Source organism: Odocoileus virginianus, chromosome 4 (assembly GCF_023699985.2).
Source record: "Odocoileus virginianus isolate 20LAN1187 ecotype Illinois chromosome 4, Ovbor_1.2, whole genome shotgun sequence".
NCBI lineage: Eukaryota > Metazoa > Chordata > Mammalia > Artiodactyla > Cervidae > Odocoileus > Odocoileus virginianus.
The window spans coordinates 27,942,437-27,967,010 of record NC_069677.1 but is presented as its reverse complement, the minus strand read 5'-3'; the positions used below and the strand labels follow the sequence as shown (position 1 = coordinate 27,967,010).

Below are 24,574 nucleotides of genomic sequence, written 5' to 3'. Positions count from 1 at the left end.
GGAGTCAGGAGGGAGCCACCAATGTACTTTTTTTTTTTAAGAAAGCGAGGCTACAGAATTTACGGCACATAGTATGTACATTTTTTGGTTCCCTCTTTCCTCTGAAGTTTGTGCCAGTGTGCAACTGAAGCCACCAGAGTTGCTTTTCACCAGATAAGGAAGCTACTCCAGGGCTTCCAGCACCTCAAGGAAGTTTCAGGGCAACGAGCCGAGCCTGGCGGAACGCAGACGCGTGGGGCAAGCGGTGCCGGGGCAGTTCACTCCCGGGCAGCAGGAGGGCCCGACCGGCTGGGGCGGGCGAGCACCCGGCCCTTAGGGGCGGAGACGTAGGGCGGGTCAGCAAAGGTCGGGCGATTGTGTCGGTAGGCGAACGGGGCGTTGGCGACGGCGGGCGGGGCTGGGGGCGAGTGATGTAAGGAGCGGAGGGATCCCGCTGGGAGAGCCGGGGGGGCACGGTGAGACCCCAGGGGTGTGGGGCGGGGGATCCTAGTCCCGCCCTGTTTTCCCCGCCCCTCCCCCGCCTCCTTCACGCCCCTCCCCCCTCCTCCCCTCTGGTTGGAAAGTTTCTAGAATCTCTTCCCAGCGGCCTTTGCGGTTCCAACATGGCGGAGCTGACGGTGGAGGTTCGCGGCTCCAACGGGGCTTTCTACAAGGTACCGACCCTTTTGCTGCTTCGTTGGCTCTTCTGGGGGCTCGGGCCGGTTTGGGGGAGCGTTGGTGGTTCAACATAGTGGCGTTTGGGGTCGAAAAAGGCGGCCAGGACAAAGCCTGAGGCCACTGGGTTCATCTCTTCTCCCCCCTCCACCCGCGGTTTAACGGTCTCGGGGGCCCGGGCTCCGTTATGTTTTGAAACAACACGCCGAACATCTCTTGCGTATTCCTACTTATGAACCTTTTTCTTGGATGCTAGTGTGGCCGTTCGCGAGCCGGTGAGGAGAAGCCGAGTGGCCGCAGGGAGCTTCCTGGGAGCAGGCCCGAGCGCCGAGAGGTGGGGGGAGTCGTGAAAAGAAGGTGGTGGGATTGTATGGTCACAGCCACTCCCCCGCCCCTCGGACTGGGCCGAGCGAGAGCGCCTCGGCCCGCGGCTACGACCCCTCCCCACCCCCTTGGGGGGCGCCTTGCGGAATCTTAGGAATTCACCTTTGTACTAGGGTTTTGGGCTAATAAACTTCAGTTGTCTGAAGAGAGAGCGAGTGCAGGATTGAAGATTAGGATCGAAGAGAAAACTAGAAAACCTTGAAATGTGGCGGGTAGAAATTTTTTTTTTTTTTTGGCCTGGGAAATTGGGCGGCGCCTTAGCCCCTCTACTACGGAAGAAAAGGCGAGAGTTCTAGGCTTTAAGGTTTAAAATGTGAGATGGGTTAAGAAAACACAGGTGGGGAGGTAACTAGTTTGTTTTCCAGTTATCCAGTGTTTTGGGAGGGTGTTGATTCCCTCCCTCCCCCCCCACGCCCACCCCTACCCCTACCCCTACCCCTACACACGTTTTTTATTTGGGAAGAAGGAGGTGCATTATTGTGGGATCGAGTCTGGAAAACGGAAGAGGAATTCGAGAGTAGAGGAATTTATTAGGGGCTTCCAGTGTAGGGGTCACATAGTTGAAAATGAAATCCTTACAAGTTTAGTCTTGCCATTATAACAGTCCTTTCTCCCGGTTCTCCTTTTCTCCCAAAGTAATGCCGCGATGTTACAAGATCAATACAAAAATCTCCCCAGCTGTTGTCTGTCAGTCAATCTCACTAAGCCAGCATCTCAAATGTTTGAGAGTCCTGGCTATTTTTATGAAGGGCCTTCTCCCAATACAGGAGTAGTATTGTGAGTACGCAGAATGTATTCTGAGTTTAGTTTCAGCGTACCTAGTATCTCCCACGGAACTTTCTCTTACTTGGTGGTCGTAATTCCTATTTTTAGCGTTTTCCTTTTCTAGTTTACTAATTAGCTGTGTGAAATTGGTTTAGCTGTCACGTGGTTATAGCATAGTGGAGAATCACTGTTGGCATCTTAAGATCTCTCTAAGCTTTTTACAAGTTTAAATCTTCTTAGGTGGTTAACATAAAGTGAAAACAGTGACTGGTGGAAAGGAGTCCTAAAGAGTAGTTCCACTATCATTCTGGGTTTACAACTTCTTGTCATACAAGAGCCCTGAGTAAAATTTGAGTAGATAACTTCATTAACCTGTTCTAATGGTTGCCTTCTTTGAAAGACTGCAGATAACAGTTGTGGCAAGCTGCACAAAGGGTGGGCTTTATCAGACTTTACTGTCAAGGGTAGATAAGGTTCATCATTTTTGCATTATTCTCACTATTCGGCTGTTGAATTCTTGTGTAGTGGAGATATGCATTTTTTCCTGGCATATCGAAACACAGGAAAGATTGTTTTGCTTTAACAAATTATTTTCAGCATGATGATAAATGATACAACACCATTTCTTTTTATGCAAGTATATTTTATGTTCATTTGCTAAACGTTTACGTTTTGTAAAAAATTTAAAAGGTTCAATAATACCGTCAGTTCGCAAGCTTTAGTAAAGATTGTTTACCATCTTACCTTGGTTTTGCCTGTTTTTTTTTTTTTTTGCTTTTGTCCTTGTTTTGGAACTCTATAGTTTATCCATGGTATCTATCCATACTCTACAAAATCTGCTTGATTCTTAGACTTTTTGAGTCCATTACACCTATTTTGCTAACAAAGTGTAGTAAGGTGGTTCTTTGGCAGAGGTTGGGAAGGACCCAAGCCACATTTGAATCTACTGAGGTAGCACTTGAACATTTTGAATTTTATGTCCTGCAATAATCCACTTGTACTTTGTGGAAGCTATGGTCCTCAGAACTCTGGAAGAGTAAGGATGATGAAGTGGAAGGAGCCCTACATTTGAATTTAAACAAATAGGAATTCTAGGTCTCTACATACTTCAGCTTATTTAATGTTATCTAGCAATGCACTGTTGACCAACTATCCCTAGTCCTATATTGTTTTGTGTAAAATAAGATGTTTGGAGTAGTTCAGTAGTCTATAATACTTTTTATCACATGAAACTGTCCACTTGGAAAAAACTGGCTCACCGCACAAGCACTTTATTAATTGTAGCTTCATGAATTTTTTTAGATTAATTTACCTATAGTAAAATGCATCTTTTTAAAAACATCTTTGATGATTATGTAAGCTTTGATAAATGCTAACAGTTGTGTAATCACTACCAACAGGATAAAGGGATAGAATAATTCCATCATCCCCTAAATTTCCATTTTGTCCCTTTGTAGTCATCCTCTCTCCTTACCTCTAGGTGGTTTCTAGGGTGGTTTCTGTCCCCATAGTTTTCCCTTTTCCATAATATCCTAAACAGAGAATCATAGAGAATACTGTTTTGAGTTTGGGTTCTTTAGTTTAACGTGGAAGTAATTTTAAGTAATGTTTTCAAATTTAAAAAGTAATACATGGTCAGTGAGGGCTTTTAGAAACTATCAGAAAAAGCTAGAATAACAGTTAACATTTTGGTGTATTTTTTTTTCTTTCAGCGGTGGTTTTCAATATACTGGTGGTTCTGATTTTCCTCCTCATTTTCCCCCCTTCTTTGCCCTGCCTCCCACCACACACTTGGCAGTGAGTGTGAATTAACGTTGAAGAGTTTCAAAGTCATGGGGTTAGTGGCCAGTATCATCATGCTTGAGGCAGTGCTCTGTAGACACTAATTAAAAGTTGTTACTGGAATTGAAACTTCATTTCAGAAATTAGTTGGAACCAGTGAAAAGCTGAAGATGCAATCTAAAATAGAATATTTTTTTCCTCCCCCAAATATTTACACAAATACTTTGTTTTGCGTCCTGCTCTTTTTACTTAACAACAGTAGATCTGTGGTTGTTAAAGAGATAAAAACTTAACTCTTATTTGAAGCTAGGTAACTATAGGGATTGGAAAAATGGGAAATATGGTAATTAATCACTTGATGGGCATGTAATTTTATATACAAACTTGGTTATAGCCGTTTTTTATCTGGAGTGCAGCATTACAGGGTTTATACTACTGTGCCATTTAAGATGCTTTTTTTTTTTTTAAATTTTCAGATAGCATTTACATTCTCTGATAGTATTGATAATATATTTATGGAATTGTGTAACCATTACCACAGTCTCATTTTAGAACATTTTCGTTACCCCCTCAAAAAGCCTTGTGCCCATTTGGAGTCATTAAAATGCTTTTTAACTGATGTATATGATTTTAAGCTTTGTAATAGCACTGCAACTTGCATAGCCGTGGGCAGAATATAATTTTAAATAGAAGTTGAAAGTAAGTCACTCAGTTTCTGGCACTTGGAGAGGAAAGTTTCCATGGTATTCCATGGAAATGTGTGGTCTCTAAGATGGCTGAGTGAATTTTCAGTTCTTCTCTTTAGAAGATAGAATTATTTTGAAAGCTCTGTGATTTCTGCTTTTGACTATATAATTGATCATCTATGAAACATTTTAGAGTACCATATTTCCAAAATTTGCTTTTTTTGCTTTAGCTTAATATTAAAATGAAATTTGAAAGTAATTATCCAATGGATTTATTATTGCTAACAATGATGGCTAGTAGACTTAGAGTAAAGGAGTTTTATTTTGAAAATGTGCTTACGTTTCAAAGTTAGTATAGAAAATTGATTTCTTTGTGGAGATTAGTAATTGAGGAAAAGATGGTTGCTGTATTACATTATGGACACTATTAGGTTAAAAACATAGTTTAAGATATTTTGAAGCTGTTTTTAGTTGTACATGTTTTAAAATGAAGTTTTTTAAATATGTAAAAGAACTAGTATTTAATTAAGTGAAAACACCACTTAATTTTTAAAAATTAATTTCCCCATGAAGTTTTGTTTTTGTATTACAAGAACAATGTGTAATTCATGAAAAGTCTGAAAACACAAAAGCAAAAAAGAAAGCCTTGATCTTCCCTATCTGGAGAAGATGCTAAGACCTTGACTTTACTTACAGAAAACATATTTTTCCATATTTTTTTCTTTACATCATCAGATATTTGTGGGTATTGTGTAAATAAAATAATAGCTTTCTATTGTTTGTTTATTACTATTGTCCATTAGTAGTGGACAGTGGTAGTAGTAGCAGTACTGTTAGTTGTTCAGTCATGTCCAACTCTTTGTGACCCCATGAACCAGTCCACAGGCTCCTCTGTCTCCAGGGATTTCCCAGGCAAGAATACCGGAATGGGTAGCCATTCCCTTCTCCAGGGATCTTCCTTACCCAGGGATTGAACCCTGTTCTCCTGCATTGCAGTCTTTACAGTCTGAGCCGTTAGGGAAGCACTGTTGTTCTTTGTGTTGTTCAGTCTGCTCAGTCGTGTCCAATCTTTGTGACCCCATGGACGGCAACATGCCTGCCTTCCCTGTCCTACATTATTTCCAGGAGTTTGCTCGGACTCACGTCCATTGAGTTTGTGCTGCCATCCAACCATCTCGTCCTCTGTCACCCTTTTTTCCTGTCTTCTATCTTTTCCTGGCATCAGGGTTTTTTTTTTTTTTTTTTTTAAAACAGTGAGTTGGCTCTTCGAATCAGGTGGCCAGAGTATTGGAGCTTTAGCTTCAGCATCAGTCCTTCCGATGAATATTCAGTGCTGATTTCTTTCGGGATTGACTGGTTTGATCTCTTTGCTGTCGAAGGGACTCTGAAGAGTCGTCTTCTGCGCTCAGCCTTATTTCCCAGCTCTCACATCTGTACATGACTACAGGAAAAACCATAGCTGTGACTATACAAACAAAGTAATGTCCATTACTTATTGTGTATCTTTTGAGGCTTATACATTTTGACTGGATAATAATTCAGGAACTGAGTTCTCTACCACAATGTTAAGGATGTAGCAAACTGGCTGTTTTGTAGTTGAACTGCAGTATACTTTCTATGATTGACCCCTAAATCTTATACTGGCTAGTTGTGAGGCCTTAGATTTTTTCATCTGCAGTATGAGGCACTTGGATTTTTTTTTTTTGACAGTTCATCAAGTGGTGGAATCTACTAGGTCTTTAGTTCTCTGAGGTTCTATCTGGCTCTAACAACAACAGCAATTTTTGAGCACTTGTGGCTCAGACAGTAAAGAATCTGCCTGCAATGCTGGAGACCCAGGTTCAATCCCTGGGTTGGGAAAAGCCCCTGGAGGAGGGCATGGCAACACACTCCAGTATTCTTGTCTAGAGAATTTCATGGATAAAAGAGCCTGGCAGGCTACAGTTCACGGGATTGTAAAGAGTCTGACAGGACTGAACTTTTTTCAGACTGTCAAACTGTGCAGGTACCTTACCTGAATTTATCTTATTTACTCCTCTCAATCACAGTGAAAGATGGTGTTACTCCAGTTAAGGAAACTGAGGTAAGTGAATCTATCCATAAAATGAATAGGCTGATTCAAGATTAAGATGGATGTTTCTGACTCCCAGAGAGCCTGATCTCTTTAGCCATTATATGATTTTAAAGTATGAAAATAAGGCTTACTAAATTATTGTTAAATTATAAATTATTCTGGTGAATATAGTGGGAGTCAAGAGGACTGAATTGGGAAGATTCTTGAGAAATGATTTGAACTATGTCTTAATAATAGAAAAATCTGCCCTTTCCAATCTGGTAATCACTATCCACGAGGCCGAAATGTAGTCTGAATTGAGATGTGCTTTAATTGGAAAAGTCATACTAATACCAAAAAAAGGAATGCAAGACTCCCATGTGCGTGCTTGCTGAGTAGATTCAGTCTTGTCTGACACTGCGACTCCATGGACTGCAGCCTGCCAGGCTCCTCTGTCCATGGGATTCTCCAGGCAAGAGTGCTGGAGTGAGTTGCCATGTCCTTCTCCAGGGGATTATCCCGACCCAGGGATCGAACCTGCATCTCTTTTCTCTCCTGCATTGGCAGGCAGATTCTTTACCACTTGCACCACCTGGAACTCCATAGTTTTAAAATATTGATTACATTTGAAATAGGCATTTTATTTAAATATACTTAGAAGTTTAAAAACTAGATGATGGCTCAGATTATAATTTGTGCTGGATAGTTATGACTTACACGTCCTCAGTTGTTAGCTTTATATTATTGGTTATGTTAGGTATTTGGGGAAATGTTTGAAATGCATATATATATATAATGAAATTTCCTGTTCAAATTTTCTTAAGATGTGGCACCTCTTAGTAATATTCACATGGTAGTTATCAAAGGCTTGAAAAAATTCTTTGGGAAATGTTTAGCTAATAGTAGTAAGTTCTGTTGTGATGTATGTATGAAGTTTTCTTGAACCAAACCTTCATCAAGAATAGCTTGAACAAAACAAAATTAAGCAATGCAAAGCATTACTTTTGTTAATCTGAACATATATATTTATGTGTACAATAGACTTTTCAGTTTATTTTTCCTGACATAAAGAGGCTGAGAAGCCATGACAAATAGAACGAAAATTAAATCTAAGTTAAATATCAGTTGTTATAACTTGTCTTCCATATTCTGGCCTCAGCATTTTTTGCTTAGGTTTTTTGGGAGCATGAATGGAGGTCTCCCCCATTGATAGCTGAAATTTATAGTTATTATTGGCAAAGCTACATGGCATTTCCTTGTCAGTATTTCTTTAGAATCAGGAATTTCATCTTTCAGGTTCCTGTCTTTGTGCCTAAGTTCTTATTCTGTTAATTAATAGTAGTAAAACTTCTTGACTTCCTGGCGGTCCAGTGGTTAAGATTTTGCTCTCCCAATGCAGGTGGCAGGGGTTTGATCCCTGGACCAGAAACTAAGATCCCATAGGCTGCACAGCGCTGCCCACCACCTCCCACAGAATAAAACTTCTTTCTTGATTCATTGCTTTTTGTTTTAATAGTTTTTCAGGTTATTTTCAAGCCATGTTTTCTAGTGACTTGATATATATGAATAGTATGTTAGTAGACTGTCAGTAAATAGTTGTTGAATGAACAAATGAATCAGTCGTTCTTGGTTTCTGGGCACTCTGACTAGTTAATCTCTGTATAAACACATATGAAAAGAAAGTGAAGTCGTGTCCTACTGTTTGCGACCCCATGGACTGTAGCCTACCAGGCTTCTCTGTTCATGGGATTTTTCAGGCAAGAATTCTGGAGTGGGTTGCCATTTCCTTCTCCAGGAGATCTTCCCAACCCAGGGATTGAACCCCCTGTCTCCCGCATTGTAGGCAGACGCTTTACCATCTGAGCCACCAGGGAAGTCCATAAACACATATATACAAAACTAATTTCATTATTTCTAATTTTTGTTTCAAACTGAACTTAATTTTTTTTTTTAATGCATTGATTCAAGTTAAGATACTATCTCAGAACTTAAGAAGTGAAGTGTTAGTTGCTCAGTTGTGTCAAACTCTTCGCAACCCCATGAACTGGGGCTCACCAGGCTCTTCTGTCTGTGGGATTCTCCAGGCAAGAGTGCTGGAGTGGGTTGCCGTTTCTTTCTCCAGGAGATCTTCTCAACCAAGGGATCGAACCTTGGTCTCCTGCATTGCAGGCAGACTTTACCATGTGAGCCACCAGGGAAAATACGGGACTAGAGTGAACTTCAACTCTTGGCTAAAAGAAAGTCATTATAGTTTAGTGTGGCCATTTGAAACCTGCAAGTCTTTCCATTTCAGAAACTGTTGGATACTATAAACTTGTGAAATTAATAAGCCTAGAACATCACTAGTATGTGAGTATTAGTAAATATTTATGTATTTTTATGAAATCCTCAGATTTTCATTGCCATTTTTTATTCGGAACAGTTAAATGTTCAGTTCTGATGGATGCTGAAGGCTTGCTTTGAGTAACTTTTTTCCTTAATAGAACCTAATGAATAAAGATGCAATAATTTCTGTAATGCATACTGTGATTAGTGAATTTGTGGACTTTATTTGTAGAGCGTGTGTCCATTGATTTGAAGTAATTTTCAGATGTAGATGTTGTTCATGTTCACTTGCAAAGTTGTGTCTTAACTCATTGCAAACCCCTGGACTACAGTATGCCAGGCTCTGTCCTCCACTGTCTCCTGGAGTTTACTCAAATTCATGTCCATTTAGTTGGTGATTCTGTCTAACCATCTCGTCATCTGCTGCCCCCTTCTCATGTTGCTTTCAATCTTTCCCAGCATTAGGGTCTTTTCCAGTGAACTGACTCTTTGTGGCAGGTGGCCAAAGCACTGGAGGTTCAGCTTCAATATCAGTTCTTGCAGTGAATATTCAGGGTTGATTTCTTTTAAGATTGACTGGTTTGATCTCCTTGAAGTCCAGAGGACTCTCAAGAGTCTTCTCCAGCACCAATTTGAAAGCATCAATTCTTCTGCGCTCAGCCTTCTTTGTGGTCCAAGTCACACATCCGTACATGACTACTGGAAAAACCATAGTTTTAACTGTACTGTTATTGGCAAAGTGATGTCTCTGCTTTTTAATACACTAAGTTTGTCAAAGCTTGTAGATCCTTTAAAGAAAAGTGTATTGTTTGAAGTTAAGAAAATTTTTGATTGCAATTGCAATCTTGAATGTGCTTGTTACTGGGATCAAATTGCAACTCACATCTTTTAGACGTTGTGTGTAAACATTAAACAAACAAGTTTATTACCTAGAATGTGGATTTGAGGTCTCTAGAGATGGAAAAATTAAAAAATTGTGGGGAGTGGTTTTATATATATATATATATATATATATATATGTGCTATATGGAAGAAGTGCTGACTGACAGTATTAAAGCTATATCTCAACTCTTTAAAAAGACTTATACATGCATATGCAAATGTATAGTTTCATTGAGCATATACAGACTTGCTTTATTATATTTAACCACACCTCCCCACCCGCCCCGCTCCCACTCCTGCCCTGCACATTTGGATTCCCTTCACTCCATCTGTTATCCACAATCCATCATTTAGGTAGCCTGTTCATAGCCAAGTAGACATCATGCCAGATTTTTTTTCATACTCCTAGAATGTAATAGATACAAATTCAGATACAATTGTAGGTGTTTCTTAGTTCTGCTCTATAAAATTCGGATAATCTACATGTTGGTCATTTTCTCTGGGAATGTAATTTATTTTTTAATGGTTACATGTTTCACATAATTACCATGAAATCCAGCCATCCCTAGTTAATAAACACTTTATTTCAAACATACATGCCACTCTGTGTATGTTTTCATTGGATAGATTTCAAAGAGAAATAAGGTAGCTTGTGGAAGGGAAATTTATCTGTTAACTCTTAATAAATGTTAACAGATTACATTCCAAAAGGCTTAACACTTAGTATTTTCTCAGTGAATCCCAGCCTCTTTACATCCTTGCCAGAAATAGGCTTTATTATAATCTTTAATTTTTGCCAGTTTGTTGGGTGTAAAGGGTTATTTGATTGCAACTTTTATTTGCAAATCCCTACTTGTGAATTTTAATGTTTGCTGGCCATTTGGATTTGCTTTTCCTTAAATTGCTTGTTTTCTCCCTTTTACTTCTGGGATATCCTTTCTCACTTTTTAAGATTTCCTAGGACTCATTGTCCCCAAGAAAAAGAGATGCAAAACAGCAAAATAACTGTCTGAGGAGGCCTTACAAAGAGCTGTGAAAAAGAAGAGAAGCAAAAAGCAAGGGAGAAAAGGAAAGAAATAACCCATTTGAATGCAGAGTTCCAAAGAATAGCAAGGAGAGATAAGAAAGCCTTCCTCAGTGATCAGTGCAAAGAAATAGAGGAAAACAATAGAATAGGAAAGACTAGAGATCTCTTCAAGAAAATTAGAGATACCAAGGGAACATTTCATGCAAAAATGGGCTCAATGAAGAAAAGAAATGGTACGGACATACAGAAGCAGAAGATAATTAAGAAGAGGAGGCAAGAATACACAGACGAACTGTACAAAAAAGATCTTCATGACCCAGATAATCACGGTGTGATCACTCACCTAGAGCCAGACATCCTAGAATGTGAAGTCAACTGGGCCTTAGGAAGCATCACTACGAATAAAGCTGGTGGAGGTGATGGAATTCCAGTTGAGCTATTTCAAATCGTAAAAGATGATGCTGTGAAAGTGCTGCACTCAATATGCCAGCAGATTTGGAAAACTCAGCAGTGGCCACAGGACTGAAAAAGGTCAGTTTTCATTCCAGTCCCTAAGAAAGGCAATGCCAAAGAATGCTCAAACTACCACACAATTGCACTCATCTCACATGCTAGCAAAGTAATGTTCAAAATTCTCCAAGTCAGGCTTCAACAGTACGTGAACCATGAACTTCCAGATGTTCAAGCTGGTTTTAGAAAAGGCAGAGAAAGCAGAGATCAAATTAGCAACATCCACTGGATCATCGAAAAAGCAGGAGAGTTCCAGAAAAATATCTATTTCTGCTTTATTGACCATGTCAAAGCCTTGACTCTGTGGATCACAATAAACTGGAAGATTCTGAAAGAGATGGGAATACCAGACCACCTGACCTGCCTCTTGAGAAATCTGTATGCAGGTCAGGAAGCAACAGTTAGAACTGAACATGGAACAACAGACTGGTTCCAAATAGGAAAAGGAGTATGTCAAGGCTGTATATTGTCACCCTGCTTATTTAACTTAAATGCAGAGTACATCATGAGAAACGCTGGGCTGGACGAAGCACAAGCTGGAATCAAGATTGCCAGGAGAAATATCAGTAACTTCATATATGCAGATGACACCACCCTTATGGCAGAAAGTGAGAACTAAAGAGCCTCTTGATGAAAGTGAAAGAGGAGAGTGAAAAAGTTGGCTTAAAGCTCAACATTCAGAAAACTAAGATCATGGCATTCAGTCTCATCACTTCATGGCAAATAAATGGGGAAACAGTGGCAGACTATTTTTTTGGGCTACAAAATCACTGCAGATGGTGTTTGCAGCTGTGAAATTAAAACATGCTTATCCTTTGCAATAAAAGTTATAACCAACTTAGACAGCATATTAAAAAGCAGAGACATTTCTTTGCCAGCAAGGTCCGTCTAGTCAAGGCTATGGTTTTTCCAGTGGTCGTGTGGATGTGAGAGTTGGACTATAAGGAAAGCTGAGTGCCGAAGAATTGATGCCTTTGAACTGTGGTTTTGGAGAAGGCTCTTGCCAGTCCCTTGGACTGCAGTGCAAGGAGATCCAACCAGTCTATGCTAAAGGAGATCAGTCCTGAGTATTCATTGGAAGGACTGATGTTGAAGCTGAAACTCCAGTACTTTGGCCACCTGATGCGAAGAGCTGACTTTTTGCAAAAGACCCTGATGCTGGGAAAGATTGAAGGCAGGAGGAGAAGGGGACAACAGAGGGTGAGATGGTTGGATGGCATCACTGACTCAATGGACATGAGTTTGAGTAAACTCTGGGAGTTGGTGATGCACAGGGAGGCCTGGTGTGCTACAGTCCATGGGGTCACAAACAGTCAGACATGACTGAGCGACTGAACTGAACTGGGGACTCGTTGTAAGAGTAACCCTTCGTCTGTAATCGGTTAACTTTCTGGTATCCCTGTCCATAGAGAAGTTCTGTTTCTTATGTACTGAACTATTATTTCCCTGTTAAGACTTCCGGGGTTTCCAGCCTGGTTAAGAGCCAGTGTCCAGGTTATACATATAATTTCTTAGATTTGCTTGTGTTTTATTCATTTATTTCATGTTTACTATGTTAAAACTTATTCTGACTATTCATAGGCAGTTGTGCTAGCACCATGTGTTACGTAATCTCTGTTTTAAAGATTTGTTTTCTATTTTTGCACATGCGGAAATTAGGTACTGTCTGGGAATGGGAGGAGAGGAAGATGTCCAGCATTTGGGAGAGATGGGTCCCGTTCAGTGTTGATAGAACCTTCTGAAAATTGCTCCCAAAAGTCTCTAGGGTGCTCTGGGAATACCATAAGAAGTCTGGGCAGATAAAGCCAGTTATGAGTCTTATTTTTCTTACCTTACTGCTTTGGTCCCTCTCTAGTTTTACCTACCACATAGTAAGTAATGGATCTGAGACCAGTCTAAACAGTAAAAGCAGTAATACTGCACACTTAAGTTTTTTTTCCTTTCTCTACTAAGGAGTTCTCTCTGTGTCTGTTGACCATATACACCAGAAACATAAAGGTGTTTATTGTAAATTCTTTATAAATTACTTGACATAAAAGTTCCAGAAAGAATATCTGATGTTTTATAGGGGATGGGAGTAGTTTTAAGTACTTCTGGCATGTCTTTTGAGTGCCTGGAAATACCTTAATTGAAGAAGCTTCAGCTCTTTCAGTTTGCAGATTGAATGAGACCCTTATGTGTAAAATTGTTTAGGTAAATATGACTACCTAGGTCCAGGAGTCGCTAAGTCAATTTTCTCAACCTAATAGAGTTTCTCATCTGAATTATAGAACAGAGAAATGCTTTTTTTTTTTTTTCTAGTTTCTCCTAGGATTGTGCATAGTTAGTATTTTTCCATATGCCTGGGTGAGGAGTTAGTTCATTACACACAATGAATGCTAGTGATTGAACTAAATTATATTCTCTTAGAACCCAGATTAAGAAATAGTTTTCTGTATTCACTTTTTTCTTTTAATCCTGTAAAATGGATCATACATGTGTAAAGTGCAAAAACATGACAGCAGGTAATTCTAACTGATATGTTTTTAGGTATAAAAGTAAGCCATGGGTGAAGATGTGTGTATAGTTGAAATTTGGGTCTTAGAGTCCAGAGAATGGGTTATATTTCTGTAAGCAGATTTGGGAAATCAGTGGAAGAGTTATACGCTTTCCTTAGAATGGCATCAGTTGTAAGAGGCACTAAGAACAAATGTTGCCAATTGATCTATGAGTAGTCACAGTTTTCTCTTTTAGAACTCTTGTTGTATACTTAAAGATTTATCTTTGAACACTTGCATTCATAAAATGGAAAATACAAGCAAAATAAATTGGCTGTGACATCTTTATGTTCAGATGATCGTGTTTCTTCTTACAATATCTTCCTCAGTGCCACGGAGAGCATTGATGTTGCAAGCATACATTAAAAGAGCTCTCCTCTATTATCTCTAGGATTTTCTTCCAAGAATTTTCACCCACTCTGCAAGTTTTGATGCTGGTGCTTTCTTGATTTTATCAGAAGGTGTCAACATAACAACCTTCTGGTAAGAAACCTAAATCCTTCCTAAAATGATACTTCATTGGTTTGCAGATTGAATTATCAAGGGGTTGCAGTCAAGTGCCACAGAAAATTGCAAGCAAACCAACTTTGAGCATGCTTAACAGTGACATTTATATCCTGGCAGCCATTCAGCTGTTTGCTACTCTAAGGTGCCATCAATTCTAGGAAGCATCCTGATTTTAGGGACTCAGAATGGTTAGAATTGATGAGCTGGGAAGGTAGACTGGGGCCAGAGAATCACTAAACTGATAATTGATCAAAGAATAACAAGTGATCATCAATTTTGTCAGCTTTTTAAAAACAAAAACCTGAGGTCAAATTTTGCATGAATTATGCTATTAACATTTCCTTTCTCATGGGTTATATTTTTGTAATTACATTTATCTGCAGCAGTGAACTTCAACTATGGAGGTTGGTAAAATGGAGAGTTTACCCAGTCAGAGGAAAGGCCCTATAGGATCTGACAAACTGAAGCCTGTCCCTCTTAATATATTGAGAATTTATTTTAGTTTATTTTTAAAATGTTTTATTGAAGTATAGGTGATGTACAGTGTGTTGTGTTTCTGTTGTACAGCTAAGTGTAAGTGATTTGGTTTGCATATATATATATATTTCATATTCTTTCCCTTTATGATTTGTTACAAGATATAGAACATAGTTCCCTGTGTTACACTGTAAGGCCTTGTTGTTTTTCTGTCCTGTGTATAATAGTGCGCGTCAGCTAGTGTCAAACTCCCGATCCTTCCCTCCTCCACTCTGCTCCCCCCTGGCAACTGCAGGTCTGTTCTTTGCCAGTTTATGTTCAGAAATACAACATTTGTTTATTTAGAAATGCAATGTTTTATCACAGATTTGCTTCAGTAATTAAGCCATCAATTGTAATGCCCTAACATTGGAAAAAATGACTAAAATGTAGTTAATTTGACTGTTGTGCTAAATAAATGTTAAAAAAAAAAAACAAAACAACACACTTTAAATTTCATGCCACTGATCCCGAGAAAGACTTTAAAGAAGAGAAACTGGAATGGATCTTAAATTTTATAAGAATACTTAATCACATTTGAAGGAGGCAGTCATGTGACTGTGAGAGTTTCTTGGCTTGCTTAAGAGAATAAAATGATAGCCCTTTGCTTTTTCCACTTGAGAGTAGAGTCATTAAAAACATAGACTTCTATAGTGGTCTTCTCTGATGGTCCAGTGGCTTAAGACTCTGCACTTGGGGTTCTGTCCCTGGTTAGGGAACCAGATTCCACATGCCGCAGCTAAAGATTCCGAATGCTACAGTGAAGATCTTGTGTGCTGCCTCAAAGACTTGACCCTGCCAAATAAATATTAAAGCAAAGAAAAAATGTAGTTTCCATTTAGGAAGATTATTCTGTTTCTTAATGGCCTTTTTTGCTCAGTCTATTGGTAATCAGTAAATGCTTCTAACAAGAATTTTGAAGTTTAAGAGTTAACAGCTTTAGGATGTAAGTCTTGGATTTTGGGGTATGGGCTTCCTCGTTTTAAGGATTCAAGCTGTAAGACTTCTGTTAGTAGTTTGCTGAGTATTAAGGTTTTTTTTAAATGATTGATTGATTTACTTATTTTAGGGGGAGGCTGTGCTGAGTGTTCATTGCTGCACGTGCTTTCTCTGGTTGTGGCAAATGGGGGCTAGTCTGTAGTTGGGCTTCTCATTGTAGTGGTGGCTTCTCTTGGGGACTCTGGGACACGGGCTTCACTAGTTTCTGCTCCCTGGCTTTAGAGCACAGGCTCTATGTAATTGTGGCACACAGGCTTAGTTGCTCCATGGCATGTGGGATCTTCCTGGACCAGCGATCAAACCGGTGTCTCCTGTATTGGCAGGTGGATTCTTTACCACAGAGCCACCAGGGAAGACCCTGAGTGTTTTTTTAAGTTCCTGTTTCCCTCTTTATAAGATAAGTAAATTTTGTGTTGTAATGAATTGCAGTAATAGGAGGTCATTACTGGCTTTTGAGAAACCTAAGTAGCAAGTGAATTTGAAATGACACTTCGCAGGCCAAGAAAATTTTTTAGACTAGTATGATGTGTTCCTAATGAATTTAGTGGGAATGTTTTCAAAGGGATTTATGGATCTCTGTAGATTTCTGAGCCATCACTCAAGCAAAGCCTCTGATAAATTGATCAGTATTTTAAACGAGGTAGCTAAATTAAATTTTGATGTTTTGTTCTGGGACTTTACCTTAAATAGGCTTTTTAGGAAAGGTGCCTTATTTCTTCAAAATAGTATTGTTATCAGACTTGACTTTTTGGAGTTTAAAAATATAAATTAGCAAAAGCATTCTATCATTTAATTGATAAGGATTTAATGGAAAGTGTTCCAGACAGAAGAGATTTTTTAATATTTATTTTATTTAAAAAAATAAATATTTTGTGGAGTCTTTAGTTTTAGTATATGGGATCTAATTTCCTGACCAGGGATTGAATTTGGGCCCCCTCACTGGACCACCAGGAAGTCCCAAGATGAAAATTTAAGTTCATTTATAATCTCCTAGGAAGTAAAACTTGGGGGCTGTATATGTGTATATAGTTTCAGCTTCCCTTTCTCTCTAATGAGAGTGAGGCATCTGGAAGGTCTGTAAAAGAAATTGTGGAATCTGGAAGGTCTGTAAAAGATGATACTTATCTGCAGAGTGGCTTTCCCATAGCCCGGGTCCGTAATTCATCTGTTTTGAGTTTTGACTATATAACCTCAACCTTTCAATTCCTGAAATTCATTCTTATCGTGTTTGTTGTTGCTTAAACTATAGGATTTTCCCCCTATGATTCAGTTTAGTCGCTCAGTCGTGTCCAACTGTTTGCGACCCCATGGACTGCAGCACACCAGGCTTCCCTGTCTATCACCAGCTCCTGAAGCTTGGTCAAACCCATGTCCATTGAGTCGGTGATTCCATCCAACCATCTCATCGTCTGTTGTCCCCTTCTCCTCCTGCCTTCAATCTTTCCCAGCATCAGGGTCTTTTCCAGTGAATCAGTTCTTTGCATCAGGTGGCCAAAGTATTGGAGTTTCAGCTTCAGCATCAGTCCTTCCATTGAATATTCAGGACTGATTTCCTTTAGGATGGACTGGTTTGATCTCCTTGCAGTCCAAGGGACTGGCAAGAGTCTTCTCCAGCACCACAGTTCAAAAGCATATATTCTTCAGTGCTCAGCTTTCTTTATGGTTCAACTGTCACACATCCACACACGACTACTGGAAAAACCATAGCTTTGACTAGATGATTTCGTTGGCAAACTCTGCCTTTTAAGATGCTGTCTAGGTTGGTCATAGCTTTTCTTCCAAGGAGCAAGTGTCTTTTAATGTCATGGCTATAGTCACCATCTGCAGTTATTTTGGAGCCCAAGAAAATAGAAGTCTCTTGTGGTTTCCATCGTTTCCCCCATCTATTTGCCATGAAATGATGAGACTGGATGCCATGATCTTTGTTTTGTGAATGTTGAGTTTTAAGCCAGCCTTTTCACTCTCCTCTTCAACTTTCATCAAGAGGCTCTTTATTTCCTCTCCGCTTTCTGCCGTAAGGGTGGTATCACCCTTATGATTACCCTCGTCGAATTGAAAAACCTGTTTTTCAGCTGTAGTGTTCTGTAACTTGAAAAATGTGTGTTTCAGTTAGGTAGATATTTGGAACCCGCACCTTGTTCTTTCTACCGGTTATTTAAGCTCCCACCTAATAATTACCAAATACCTTGTCTTTTTTTGGTCTTTATTACTGTAGCTTTAAAATAAATTTTAGTATTTGGTACGGATAGTGTTTTCTTGTTTTTCCCTACCCTCATTTAAAAGTTGTCCTTTTGAATGCCTTCTTTTTTGTTATTAAAATACATTTGAATCAGTTCTAATGAGATGGATGAAACTGGAGTCCATTATACAGTGAAGTAAACCAGAAAGATAACACCAATGTAGTATACTAACGCATATATATGGAATTTAGAAAGATGGTAATGATAACCCTATATGCAGGGCAGAAAAAGAGACACAGATGTATAGAACAGACTTTTGGACTCTATGGGAGAAGGTGAGGGTGGAATGATCTGAGAGAATAGCATTGAAACATGTATATTATCAAGTGTGAAACAGATTGCCAGTCCAGGTTGGATGCATGAGACAAGCTCAGGGCTGGTGCACTGGGATGACCCAGAGGGATGGCATGGGCAGGGAGGTGGTAGGGGGTTCAGGATAGGGAACACATGTAAATCCATGGCTGATTCATATCAATGTATGGCAAAAACCATTACAATATTGTAAAGTAATTAGTCTCCAACTAATAAAAATAAATGGAAAAAAAAAGTTCAACTTCTTAGTCCCTCAACAGAATTACAGTCCTTAGTGTTTTAGTGGAATTCCATTTAAGTGTATATTGACAAATTTAAGATATCAAGATGTAAAAATGAGATGTGGTTTACATTTTCCTAAATATTCTAATTATATTCCTTAGTTAAGTTTCACACATGTCGGCATATAGGTTGTATGCAGTATTTGTGTTGTTGAGGTTATTTCTAGGACTTTGCTCTTGTTAGACTATTTTTTTGTCTATTTTATTTTTCAGCTGTTTATTTTTAGCTAGAAAGGAAAATTAATTTTGGTTACCTTGGGACCTTACTGAATCTTTGAGTTGTCTGTTAAATTTTTATTTTAGGTTATTCTGTTTTGAATTGCTTTTGAAAAAGACAGATCTTCAATTAGTGCAAGTGCTCAGATATTCCTCTTATTCCCTTTATCCCTCCCTTACTCCTAGTTTGCATACAATTTTTGGCATTCCTGAGTTTTTACTGTATAATGCTTTTTTTTTTTTTTTTTTGTCAGGGATGGCTTTCTAAAAGGTTTTGATTATATGTTAAATATGTTAAAGTGCCTTGTTACTTATCCATGATTATTTTAATTGTAGTTAAGAGATTCAACTGTAAATATATACCTGGCTGTATGAAAGAACAATTTAAGGGACCATTTTATGATGGCTTGGAATCTTCTGCGTTTGTATATGCATGAAGAGAAGAAAAGGAAACGTCAGATATTCTGAGAAATAGGGTTCTGGGCCAGATGAGTATGACTAGGAAGAGAGACCAAATCTCCAAAGGTTGGACTAACAAGGAAGAGAGAAATTATGGAGACTTGGTCGTAAAGTCGTGTGCAGGAAAGTGTTGCCATTGTTATTTGGCATCTCCTGACTCTTATTTTGGCGGAGGCCTGACCCTGCTGTCCCTTTGAGTGTCTGGGAAACACCGTCATTCTTGTGCATTGAGACGTGTTCACTGTGCTCTGTATCAGTGCGTCAGTTTATAGAGGTTTGGCCATTAGAAGGTCTTTATCCCAGGAATCTAGGGTTTGGGGATTAGAACGTGTCTTTTAATTGTTCACTACAGTCCAGATACACTTTACTTGGGTATCAAGTTTTTAATTTACTTAAACTCATACCTGAAAGAATACTAGCAATAAGAGTAGGTTCCAGAGTTACCTTTTTTCCTTTAAGTGTTAAAAATGTGTGCATTCAAAGCTGATGCTGATGTTTGTGGTGAATATAAAGTAGGAGTGTAGAGAGGTATAAGCACTGATTTTTAGATAGGAGAAGATTTTTATTATAACAGTAGAATTTTCCAATGATTTGGAGCTCTAGTTGAACTTACCCAGTATACAAATTATATAGAAATGATAAAGATTAATGGAACATCTCAAACTCTTTTATTTTTGTTTGTTAAATACTAGAAAACATTAGTGAAAGTTTGGCTAATCTCCTATGGAAAGATATGTCTTACTCTAATATTCGTGAACTTGGTTAGTTCTCAGTTTATGAAAATATTCCTTACCGTACAAATGGCAAGAGTATAATAGAGATTTGCTGGTGACCAAAATGATTGCTGATAGTAGATGTGCAGATGAACTAGTAGAAGTAGAGGCTGGCCAAGAAGTCATTGTTGTAGCATGATTAGAAAAATCACAGCTTGAACTGAATGGCAACTCTAGCTTTGAGAGGAGAACAGTCTTCAGAATTGCAAGTCAGGTGCTATTACTGTACTCTTGAAAGTATCTTTGAGTTTTAGGCCTTGCATGAAGATACATGCATTGAAATGCCCCATAGCACGCAATTAAATCGATCACAGGCATTTGGAGCTGAAGAGCGATCCAGGTCAAATTACGGAATCATACAATTGAGTAGCAAATGTGGGAGGAGGGCATTGAGAGACTAGATACATGACTCCATTTTTTGTGATTGGTCATCCTGCATTATTAAAGTAAAATTTTATTTTCAGCCTCATCTGTTACCTTCTCCTCTCAAGTCTTTAGTTCCAAAGATTTTCCAGGGTGGTAGTGCTGATCTATTTGCTTTTGGTTTTTCCAGTCAGTTTGTTTCTTAGTCTTTAGTTTGCTAATTTGCTTAAAATAATACCTGACACATAGTGTTTAAGTATTTTGGAAATTGATGAGGACATGTTTTAAACAAGTACTGCAAGTTTGTGTGTGTATTTATTTAGCTAGTTTATACTGTATATTATGGAGGTTAGTGTGATATTTTAGAAAAGAATTTAAGTGCCTAGTGGTTCAGAGTATGTGAGCATTTGGCAAAGGTTGAGAATATTGCAATTCTGATAGACAGTAATACAGTGTCATTTAATATCCGTTGTAATCATGAAAGAGAGGTTAATTTGCAGGGTCAACACAGCTCATAAATGATGGAGATGGAAAGCAAAACCTGATCAGCCTATTCCAAGCTCTAGGTTGTTATCAGTATTCCATATTGTCTTTGTATCTCTTAATATAGTGGTTTAGAGTTAATGTAACATTTAATTGAATATTCATTTCTTTTTAATTTTTTTTAACAGGGATTTATCAAAGATGTTCATGAAGACTCCCTCACAGTTGTTTTTGAGAACAAGTAAGTTATTTTTTATTGATAGAGATCCTAATTTTGAAGATTGACAGTGCCAAACTGCTGCTTTTGGGTAATTCCCCTTGTAATCGGAAAATGAATGTGCTTTTGGGTGGGGGGTTCTTTGCTTTGATTATCTTTTTGAGTTAAAATAATTTTTAGTTTTTGATGACTTCACCTGGTTTTCTGCTCACCATTCACTTGTCACTTTTTCTATGACTCCTTTCTTTGCTAATCACATGTGAACATGAATCAGTTTTTGCAAAACTGGATGGCATGAATGTAATTATAACATGCATACTTCTTAAAACCCAGAATTTTTAAATGATACTGTACAAGGCCTTCCAAATGCCCTTTTAATAGAATAAATATATTAGGCTGCCTTTAATTGCTTGATTAGTCTTAAGGAATAATAAAGTTTTATAGATATTGTAAAGGTTAGGTGAAGTTGTGCTAAAAATGTCAAAGATGTGTGCTGAGCTTGGTTAGGAAGAATTATAAAGAAGCACTATATAATTGAAGGTCAGAAAAGAACTGGGCAGCTTTCCCTTTTAAGCTGTTTCTGGAACTGCCTGAAGAGCTATGGGCAGCCCAACAGCTGTTTCATGTAGAAACAAGTGTTGAGATGATTCCTGACTTTGAGCACCTATTTAGACAGTAAAGATGGAAAGAAAGCACTCCAATATCTTTTACTTGTCTGTTTTTTGCCCATCGTTAGCATATAGAAACCCATCAGTTCAGTTCAGTTGTTCAGTCGTGTCCAACTCTTAGAAGCCATAGGAATATATTATGTGCTGTTGCACCTCCCAGGCATATGAATGATTTATTAGAACCTAAAATAGGAAAGCATTTTATCAACTTAGTTCTAAAATATAGCACACAAAAAGCACAACTAAAGCAGTAGTTTTAATACATTTGTATTTACTACAAAGATTAAAATAAATTTTTTCTAGGTTTTAATTATCTGTGTTCATTGTAGAAAAGAAATTGTAAGAAAAGTAAATCTTTTTGTAATTTACTGTTCAGAATAATATTGACTAGTTTTCTATATTTCTGTGAACATGTACACTAAAAAGGAATTATGCAGTTTATATTTTATAATCTTTGGAATTGTGTTCCTTAGGCAGGTCATTTAGTTGTAAAAATGTTTGTAGTAAGTTGATCACAGTGTAGCAGTGTAGAATGATATTATTTTAAATCTCAGTCATTTAAGGCTATGAACTTAGCCTTTTTCATTTGCAGAATGATGTATGTGATGTCACCTTAGGATGAGTGACTAGGAAGGTAGTATGTAATTACTATCAATGATGTTAATTACCTATGAACTTCAAGAGCTTTGCAAAATCTGTTCTATCTCAACAGTCTGCTTGGAAAAAGTTTTCATGCAGAGGTTGTTTTTCTTTGGGGAAAGCTAAATGATTGATTTGAAAAATTGACAGTGCTAAGCATAGACTACATAGCTTCTATATTAAGGAGTGTTAGAATAGTATATATTAAAGCTGTTCATTTTCTAATCCTTCAGTTGGCAACCAGAACGCCAGGTTCCATTCAATGAAGTTAGATTACCACCACCACCTGATATAAAAAAAGAAATTAGTGAAGGAGATGAAGTAGAGGTATGTATTTATAAGTTTATTTTCTTGTGTACCTATTTTCTGTTTGTTTCAAACAGATATTCTTGTAGGAAAATCTGTTAGCCGATAGAAAATAAGTCTAAATTCCTTTTCTCTCTTCTTCCTATTGGTAATGTCTGTGTAATGTAGCAGTACTTGAGTTTTGGAGCCAGAACTGGGATTAATGTCTCAATGCTACTGTTTTTAGCTTTATAGCCCTGATCAAGTTTGTTTTTTTAACCACTAGAATAAAAATAATTTGAGAATTAAAGATGATAATGCATTTGAGTTGTTTTTCACAGAATCTGGTGGAGAGAACTATATGATGTTGGTCATTATTTTCCTTTTTTTTTGCAAGTTATTTCGTCTTCAATGTTTTCCTCAGTATTTTTGTAAAATGTTAGTAGTTATCCTTTATTATAGTGATCATTAATATAGTTCATTTGTAACAATGTGAAATGTTGTAATAAGCATACTGCCTTTTTGAATATTCTAATATTCAGAAAGATTTAAAAGGGAAAAAAGCAAAATCACTTGCTAGGGATAAAATCCTATATTTCATGGTTTACATATTCCCAGGTTCTTCCTTTCCTCTCTTTTAAAAAATAAAAATTGTATTTCTTTGTATCTTGTTTTTTTCAGTTAGTAAGTAATTCCTGAATGTCTTCAGTATATATTTATTTTTGATTAATATGTCTGCTCTTATGTAACAAATTTTGAAATAATTGTGAAATAGAAGTATGAATTTGTTGGAGAGAGAAAATTTGATTTTTGATTTTTCAAGAAATTGATACCTCCAAGGAGCTCAAATATGCTAACTGTATTTCTCACAAACAGTTGTCTTGATAGTGTTGAAAGATAGATTTTCAAATGTTGTTTGTGCCTAGTTTATGTAGGTTAGGGTGGAAGAACTGGGGACACAGGTCAGTCTTTAATGATGAAACGGCTGTTTAAATAAATGTTTTAATAAACACTTAGCATTATGTACTTTGTGCCACACATTGTTCTGAGTGCTTTGCATATGAACTAATTTAGTTACTTGCCACTTTTATGCTTCATAACTTTTTAAATGGTAAATTTTGTTTTGAGTTAATTGAAGATGTTATGTTAGGAAGTCAGATTGTAGGATTGTAACCCCTAACTCACATTCTAAAATTCTGCCTAGATTTTAATTACTTGATCTAAGTAATTAGAGCAAATACTCTTCTGCTTCTCTGGAGTAGGAAATGGCAACCCACTCAAGTATTCTTACTTGGAGAATCCCATGGCCAGAGGATCCTGGCGGATTATTGCCAATGGGATTGCAAAGAGTTGGACACAGCTGAGTGACTAAGCATGCATTCTTCTGCTTTTACCAAAAGCAAAGCCTATTATGGGCTTCCCTCGGTGGCTTAGATGGTAAAGAATCTTACTGCAATGTGGAAGACCTGGGTTCGATCCCTGGGTCTGGAAGATCCCTAGAGAAGGAAATGGGCAACCCACTCTAGTATTCTTGCCTGGAAAATCCTGTGGACAAAGGAGCTTGGCAGGCTACAATCCATGGAGTTGGACATGATTGAACGACTAACACTTTTTTCAAAGCAGGTTATAACTTCGTTGTGTCAGGGTGCCACATGTGTGGCGATCAGTTCTGTGAGTAGTGCTTTTCATATTTTAAAAAATTATTGGTAGTGTAAAGGCTCAGGTTAAAGGGAAAACTTGGCAGAGTGCTGAGGGTATTGTTGTTACTTTGTGCTTTCCTCAGTCTCGGAAGATCTTGTCCATTCGCTGGACCATCTTTATGGCTTGGGCCCCCCTACCTCCCAGCCAACTGTATACAAAACTGTATTGAATAGTTTGGAAATTAATGATTACAGAATGTTTTATTTCACTTTCTGTTCTATGGTTCGGTCTTGGGAAAATTTGTTCCTTAAAAATATGAGAATGGTGGTCTGGAATTAAGATGTTACTGTTACTTTAATTTTTTTGTGCT

At 38.0% G+C, this 24,574-nt stretch overlaps 1 protein-coding gene across 6 annotated transcripts in view; it reads left to right on the top strand.

Moving 5' to 3' along the window:
* The first annotated feature begins 511 nt into the window (after positions 1-511).
* Positions 512-24,574, top strand: part of FXR1 (FMR1 autosomal homolog 1) — a 67,543-nt gene continuing 43,480 nt past the window's right edge. For 2 of the 6 annotated variants that reach the window (XM_020901376.2, XM_020901378.2), the window contains exons 1-3: positions 514-653; positions 20,943-20,995; positions 22,512-22,605. In XM_020901376.2, coding sequence (XP_020757035.1) covers positions 603-653; positions 20,943-20,995; positions 22,512-22,605 — 198 coding nt within the window. In that variant the 5' untranslated portion in view covers positions 514-602. Of the gene's footprint in view, positions 654-20,942; positions 20,996-22,511; positions 22,606-24,574 lie in introns of all 6 variants that reach the window. The other 4 variants (XM_070466345.1, XM_020901375.2, XM_020901373.2 and 1 more) reach the window with 3 other exon arrangements.